Here is an 8139-nt window from a genome sequence, read left to right as displayed (position 1 = left end):
AGTTTAGCTCTAAATGGGTCAATCTAATTGTGAAGTTTTCTGCTTCATCTAAGTTGTACTCGAGATCTTCAATTGATAAACAATCTTTATAAAACAACATGACTCCCCCTCCTCTCCTCCTCGTTCTACATTTGTTTATTTGTGAGAAATTCCTCAGCTGGAACGCCAACGCTTCCTCTTCTTTCAGATTAATTTCGGTGAGTATTAGTAAATCAAGCTTTGGTAGTAGGTTCACTATTTTAATTAATAATAGTTCCCAGTGTAAGTTCATGCTTCTTATGTTAATATGCAAGACAGATAGTACTTGTTGGTTCAATTGATTGTGCCACTCATCTAATTCATTAAATACTTCACATGTAGGTGAAACCTTTTGTATACTATTTATTAAAGATAAGGTGCTATTTGTGTTCATAAGAGAAGTATTTGGATACTACTTATGTATACAGGGTGAGTATTGTGAGATTAAATTTTTCCTAGGTCTTCCATACAAGAGATTTTAATGGTAGAAGAGTCGGCTGATTTCTTCAGTAATATCTTCCCGTCTTTGATCCAGAGGAATGCATGTTAGGTCTTCCATACAAGAGATTTTAATGGTAGAAGAGTCGGCTGATTTCTTCAGTAATATCTTCCCGTCTTTGATCCAGAGGAATGCATATTTTTTTTCTCTTTTAATCTTGTTTGCCTCAAAGAACAGCTTTTTATAGTATGGGCAGAGTACCTCGTTTATAAACACCAGCGATGAGTCATTATTTATTGTGTTTCCCAATTTTGTAAACACTTTGTCTTTCTTTATTTTATGATTCTGAATATGATCATTCTGATACACAACATCCCCGTCTACAGTACGACTGAAAGGCACTTTCAGAACCTGCAAGAATATTTTTTTTAAAAAATAGATAATTGTATGTATTACAAAGTTTTACTGAAAGAATAATAAATAATCTCATTTTTCTTCTTTGCCTTTTCCCATGTTCAGACTGGGTTGGCATTTTTCATCAGTCTCTCAATCAGCCCTAGGGTGATTGCTTTGGGCTGACATTTGGTTTTGGCTACAAAAAATTTCTAAGTGGATGCCCTTTGCACTCAACCTTTGCTATTTGTTTAGCAAGAAATTTTTCAGTATGGTATACTCCCTGTTTAAAGTCCCCTGACCAGACTAAAAATATATAATATTAGGTTCGGACCAGCTAAAGCGGGACAATATCGGGACTTTGGGCAAAAGCGGGACATTTTAGCGTCCCCAGAGGATTTCTCAGCACAGCGGGACCAGAGGCTCCAAAACGGGACTGTCCCGCCAAAAGCGGGACATATGGTCAGCCTAGGTATACTCCCTGTTTAAAGTCCCCTGACCAGACTAAAAATATAAAAAAATCTTACCAGAACCAAATAAATGTTGGGCTCTGGATTGTAGTAGATCTGTCGTACTTTCTGTGTGTCCAGAACTTCACAAGGCTGGTCTGGATTGAATGTCCTGGAATAAAAACAGGATAGGAGGGATCAAAATTAATAATAAGTAGAAAATTATATTACTGTTCTTATTAAGGAACACAGGAAGGAATTTTAACTGTGTCTAGCATAACTGCTTGTCATGTTGTTCCCGAGTTAATACACTGAATTTCATGACTTGACTTGGACTTCAACCACCCATCTGCAGATTCAAAGCCAGATTCTGTTTAGGATAAAATCTGCTCCTGGTGGGAACTGTACTTACTTTGTAAAATTGAAGATGGCCTCACAGAGTCCACATTACTGTTCTTATTAAGGAACACAGGAAGGAATTTTAACTGTGTTTAGCATAACTGCTTGTCATGTTGTTCCCCAGTTAATACACTAAATTTCATGACTTGACTTGGACTTCAACCACCCATCTGCAGATTCAAAGCCAGATTCTGTTTAGGATAAAATCTGCCCCTGGTGGGAACTGTACTTACTTCGTAAAATTGAAGATGGCCTCACAGAGTCCGATATTTCTGATTTTTGTTTTCCAATCTGTTGATTTGGGGTAATAGTAGAGTAGTTTCTTCTCTTCCTGTAAGAACATAGAGTTGATAAATTAGTTGCAGCCTGATGTTGATTTGTTGATAGGTACACACTGTTTCTTTTTTCCCCCAGTTGTGTATTCTGTTATATGTTTGTTCCATAGCTGAAGTTTCCAATCTGTTGATTTGGGGTAATAGTAGAGTAGTTTCTTCTCTTCCTGTAAGAACATAGAGTTGATAAATTAGTTGCAGCCTGATCTTGATTTGTTGATAGGTACACACTGTTTCTTTTTTCCCCCAGTTGTGTATCCTGTTATATGTTTGTCCCATAGCTGAAGACTTTCAAATCATTGTTATTTTTTATTTTATTTATTACTATTATTATTATTTTTTTTTTTTCATTTGTGAAATAGGTACCTACTCAGAGTCTGTTCCCACTTGTTGTGAGTTTTACTGAGGTGGGTGGGGCATAGACATTTTTTAAAGACTCCACAGGGACACATTCAAGGGCCCTAAATGCCTATAATTTGGAGCATCTGTCATAGCATGCCCATCAGATGGACAAGAATAAATTCCATTTTATTTTTAATCTTACCTCTCCTTCTCTGTAACCCAGCGTTGGATTGAAGATGAAGAAACTGTCCAGGGAAATGTCTGTCTTCACTGTCATTGCTGACTCTTTTACTTCTTGAAAGAAGTTCTTAGTGTTTAGGAAGACGAAGATGTATAGATATCCTTGGTCAGTAGGAAGAATGTTATTGCTTTATAACTTGGAGAAAACTTTTACCCATTTAAATATCACATGCCTAGTCTGAAATGTGAAGTTACTAATCACAGGTAAAACTTCACGAAAGATTCAAGATTCAACTTGTTTTTATAATTTATATTTCTCAAGTTTTTGATAAGGCTTTTAAGTACTGTTTCAGGCCGTGGTTATGAACAGGGCTGAGTTAGGCCATTCTGAGATGTTCTTGGCAAGTGGAAAATGATGTGGTAACTTAACACAGAGCCTTCATGAGCTTGTAAACTTGTAAAGTTGGCGGGAAATTCGAAATCTTGATTTTTTTTTCCGCAACGCGTACAATCTGAATTCATTTTTTACTTTTTATCTCTAGTTTGCACGTTTATATTATACTTTTCATTTAAATTAGATATTACAAACAAGCGAATTACAAAGCAAACAAAAATAAATATAAAATAAATTTTAAAAATTGCCGCCGGGACAGAGGGTCAGAAAAAAAGCCCAACAATCCCACGTTATCCTTGGTTAAGTTACCACTCCAATGCAAAACTGTAGAAACAATATCCTATCTCACCTCGACCGAGCTCATCTCAGCCCTGTTCATAAACACAGCCGTAAAACTTCACGAAAGATTCAAGATTCAACTTGTTTTTATAATTTATATTTCTCAAGTTTTTGATAAGGCTTTTAAGTACTGTTTCATTGTTTTTTTAACCCATTTTTTTTTTTTTTTTTTTTTAATCCAAGAGCCTGTTCCCACTTGAAGCAAGTTTTAGGTTGTGTTTAGGTACCAGGTTGGGTTGAGACAGGATATTATTTCTACAGTTTGGCATGGAAGGGTAGGTAACTTAAAAACAAGGTTTGTTTTTTTTACCAAACTTGCTGTGGTGGGTGGGGTGTGGACATTTAGGGGCTCTACAGGGACACATTCAAGGGCCCTAAATGCCTATAATTTGGAGCATCTGTCATAGCATGTCCATCCTATGCCCCTCATTGTATGGACAAGAATAAATTCTATTTTATTTTTAATCTTACCTCTCCTTCTCTGTAACCCAGCGTTGGATTGAAGATGAAGAAACTGTCCAGGGAAATGTCTGTCTTCACTGTCATTGCTGACTCTTTTACTTCTTGAAAGAAGTTCTTGGTGTTTAGGAAGACGAAGGTGTATAGATATCCTTGGTCAGTAGGAAGAATGTTGTTGCTTTATAACTTGGAGAAAACTTTTACCCATTTAAATATCACATAGTCTGAAATGTGAAGTTACTAATCACAGGTAAAACTTCACGAAAGATTCAAGATTCAACTTGTTTTTATATTTCTCAAGTTTTTGATAAGGCTTTTAAGTACTTTACTGTTTGTGTTCATAAGAGAAGTATTTGGATACTACTTATGTATACAGGGTGAGTATTGTGAGATTAAATTTTTCCTAGGTCTTCCATACAGGAGATTTTAATGGTAGAAGAGTCGGCTGATTTCTTCAGTAATATCTTCCCGTCTTTGATCCAGAGGAATGCATGACTTTACTGTTTCAAACACCCTCAAAATCTCAAACTCTAACTCAAATCAGTCAAATCCTTATCTTATCCATGGCTTCTCCCTATGATATGATAATTATGATAACTTTTGACTTTTGGTTTCTCCCCCTTCATCAAGTAGTTCGTGTAAACGCGCCCCTAAAGATTTTTTGAACTGAAAAGCGAGAAGCGCTAACTTCACACAGTTCATTTTTTTGATGATTTGAAAAGAAAAAAAAAGTTGGGTTTTGGGTTCGGGCCGTTCGGGTTTTTTTAATTTTACTGCGATCCTAATCAAGCTGTTTCATTTTCAAACACCCTCAAAATCTCAAACTCTAACTCAAATCAGTCAAATCCTTATCTTATCCATGGCTTCTCCCTATGATAACTTTTGACTTTTGGTTTCTCCCCCTTCATCAAGTAGTTCGTGTAAACGCGCCCTAAAGATTTTTTGAACTGAAAAGCGAGAAGCGCTAACTTCACACAGTTCATTTTTTTGATGATTTGAAAAAAAAAAGTTGGGTTTTGGGTTCGGGCCGTTCGGGTTTTTTTAATTTTACTGCGATGTGCGATCCTAATCAAGATTTCAAGAATCAAGAATCAAGTGAATCGTGAATAATTTTTATATCCCCTTTAGATGTTTCTTTTCTGGAAAGTGTAAAAACGTAAAAAGTTATTTAACAGTTCCCTGTTGTTTTTTCGTGCCCGATATAATCTCCACCATTTCTGCACTCAACTTAGGTAAAGTATGAACTTTCATCTCTAACTTTGGACTCAGAGGTACTATCCAAATCAATATCCCATTCCAATTTTCTAACTGTGTTCTCCTGACGTACAAGCTCACATAACCTAATAATCCACACATCTTGTCTATTTTCATTGATTGCCTCATTTCTTCATGTTACATAATCCAACTTCAATTCTGTATGATACTACGATAAAACTTGTGTACAAATTTAAAGTGTCAATGAAACACTCCAGCTAACACTCAAGTGTTTAACTAGCAAACCTAATAATCCACACATCTTGTCTATTTTCATTGATTGCCTCATTTCTTCATGTTACATAATCCAACTTCACTTCTGTATGATACTCCGATAAAACTTGTGTCCAAATTTAAAGTGTCAATGAAACACTCCCGCTAACACTCAAGTGTTAAACTAGCCCCTCCAGCTTTTTGCTCACTTTCTTCTCAGAATCCTTGTATGAATTCGTCAGCTTTTTCTCCATATCCTCCAACTTTTTTACCATCACATCCATCAGCTGTTTGTTGGATGTGGATTCCTCTCCTGGTTTAGCAGCAGCAACGTCCTGAGATTTCAGACGCTTTGCCTTCTCCTCCTTCTAGAGTGAAAACCTGAAAAATATCAAGCAAATAAAGAACATGGAAAGTAGGACTGTACTTGAAGTGATTCTGAATTTAATAAAATGAACAATTGGGGGGGGGATGTTTTTATGTAAACTTTCTTGTCTTAGAACATTATATTAGCCTATTGTCATCCAATTTCAAGTGAATAGGTGGGTTGAAAATTACTAAACTTTAAAGTTACCAATAAATATGGCCGAAATAAGACAGAGGTCCAAATTTAATGTAAAAAATAATAATAAAAAAAAAAACGGCTGCATTCCTGAATACAACTGGGAACTAATTTTTTTATAAAATCCTTAATGCAAGGTACAAAGTTTTTCTCCTGTAATAATGACACCGGAAATCTTGCTCAGTGTGAAATTACATGAGTTTTTTTTTTTTTTTAAATGTGTTTTATTTAAAGAGGAGATTAACATGAGTTTTTTCTTATGGAATGCAGGCCAGTGGAGTAGTTATGTAGCTTCTTGGGCTAAACTTCAACAAAGAAATCTGGTCTCTGCCTATAGGTCATACCCTTCAATAGAATTATTTTCAGTTCATCAATCACATTTCTTGGTAACAAATTCAACTGTTCATACACAGCCACATTATTATTGAAAACAAGTTCATCCCGAATGACTTTGTAACAGATTTCCTGGAGATTGAGTAGGGGTGTTTTGATTTTGACAATTTGGCAGTTGTTTTCATTGTTGCTACTCCCCGGGTCGTTGCTGTTCCTTTGAATTGTAAGATAGTAGTTGTTGTTATCATCAATCAAGTGATCTCCTGAAAATTATTGAGAAAAAATGGCATGTGTGTCCAGAATATGATTAGAGGTCAATTAAATTTAGACAAAAAGGGCCTCCCATTGTGTCCCTGATGGTTTGGAAACAATGAGTAAAGGAGTAAGTTTTTGGTAGGTACAGGTATACTTTTCTTTCCGAGTTAAACAGAGTTATGTAGGTACCAAATTTTGTCAAAATAAGATTTTGTCTTCAGAAACAGGATACAGTTAGAATTCAATTATAACTACCTGTTCTATTATGCTTTGTGAATATTTTGATATACCTACTTACCTGGTGCATTTCCACCTTCAACATATTCCATTTCAAACAACTTACCTGTGACTTCATCTGCAAAACTCCAAATATGTCCAACAAATGTGCTCATAACTAAACCGTGCCCAGGTGGCATTGTACTATACTTTTTAATATCACCGTTGAAACTGTGCCAGAACAACATTATACTGGATCGGGTGAGGTTGTCAAATCTGATGAGTATTTTACTATCTACATCCACTCGTGGCGAGTGAAACTGTGCCAGAACAACATTATACTGGATCGGGTGAGGTTGTCAAATCTGATGAGTATTTTACTATCTACATCCACTCGTGGCGAACAGTATTTTGTGAAGTCTATGAACGGTAACATTTTCAACGAGAGCCTCTCATTTTCCATGTTCATTTCCAGGGTTGGAATTTTTTCTTCTTTTTGTTGAACTGTGGATGTAAAGTTATTCTGAAAGAAATTAATGATATTATTTGTAACAATAATTGTTATTTCAGTTCCTCCTGCTCATTTTATGATTTCAATTTTATATCCCTTCTATTATGAATAATTATTAAAGAAAGGATTTTTGCTTTTTAAAACCATAAGATCTTGTTTGTAGTGTTTGATTGTAGACCCACTGTGGAGTGTGGATTTCAGTCACTTTTATGTTCCTGAACTTAACATGTTTACATAATCTGTTTAGTATTGGGCAAGTTTTTTTACTCATTTTATCGAACCGGTTGGAACCGTTTGGTCCAATAATGCCGTTTGAATACTCATTGTTTACATGAGTGACATCATTCATTTCACTGTATGAGTTTGAATACTCATTGTATCTTCCAACCGGTTATAACCGTTCAGCTCACCAGATCAACCTTCAAATTTCGCAATTGATACAGTTTTTTTACATTTTTTTTTTTTGTTTTTATTTTTTTCAGAAATTTGAATGGAAGAAGTCTTTTAAAAAATTATCTTTACTTTTTTTGTTAGATTTTTTTTATACCCCTAACATATGATCAAACGCAACAGTTTTAATACTCATTACTCATTGCGAGGTTAATTGTTTAATTAATGATGTCATCACCATGACCACTGCAAAGCCTAACCGATTTGACTATGCAATGAGTATTCCTTGCCCATAATTACAGACAATCATTTTTATTAGTTGAAACATTAATCATTTTTATTAGTTGAAACGTTCACCCCATAAGGCCCTGTGTAACAATACTTACATCAAATGAGATGGCATTTCTTTTTTCTGGTCTGTTAAACAAAATCTTCTGAATATTTCCCTCGTAGGTGACTAATAACTGCTGTGAGGACATTTTAGGAAGTAGGGGAAGGGAACAACATAAGCAACACAACACTCAACTTGGTCCAACTCCAATGACAAACTTAATGTCTTAATGAATCAATATTCAATAACCATAACCAAGTTAGTCAGTTAGTCAGCAGCACAGCATTATCATTAACAGCATTTAAAAAAAAAAAAAAAAAAAAAAAAAAA

At 35.2% G+C, this 8139-nt stretch overlaps 1 protein-coding gene and 1 long non-coding RNA gene across 2 annotated transcripts in view; both read right to left on the bottom strand.

Moving 5' to 3' along the window:
* Positions 1-2164: 2164 nt before the first annotated feature.
* LOC113470687 lies at positions 2165-2940 on the bottom strand. Its single transcript, XR_003393654.1, has 2 exons — positions 2575-2940; positions 2165-2197 (listed from the first exon to the last, which is right to left on the bottom strand). It is a non-coding gene; the product is annotated as an uncharacterized LOC113470687 (long non-coding RNA).
* A 2497-nt stretch (positions 2941-5437) lies between these two features.
* The window catches only part of LOC103517095 (von Hippel-Lindau disease tumor suppressor), a 5098-nt gene continuing 2396 nt past the window's right edge, over positions 5438-8139 (bottom strand). Inside the window, exons 2-5 of the mRNA XM_017447320.2 lie at positions 6928-7100; positions 6705-6838; positions 6118-6369; positions 5438-5592 (exon numbers count right to left, since the gene is read on the bottom strand). Coding sequence (XP_017302809.1) covers positions 5555-5592; positions 6118-6369; positions 6705-6838; positions 6928-7046 — 543 coding nt within the window. The 5' untranslated portion in view covers positions 7047-7100 and the 3' untranslated portion in view covers positions 5438-5554. The remainder of the gene's footprint in view (positions 5593-6117; positions 6370-6704; positions 6839-6927; positions 7101-8139) is intronic.

The sequence above is a fragment of the Diaphorina citri genome, unplaced genomic scaffold (assembly GCF_000475195.1).
Source record: "Diaphorina citri unplaced genomic scaffold, Diaci psyllid genome assembly version 1.1 scaffold1746, whole genome shotgun sequence".
NCBI lineage: Eukaryota > Metazoa > Arthropoda > Insecta > Hemiptera > Psyllidae > Diaphorina > Diaphorina citri.
The sequence above is the reverse complement of the archived record's forward strand: the minus strand, read 5'-3'. Positions and strand labels throughout refer to the sequence as shown.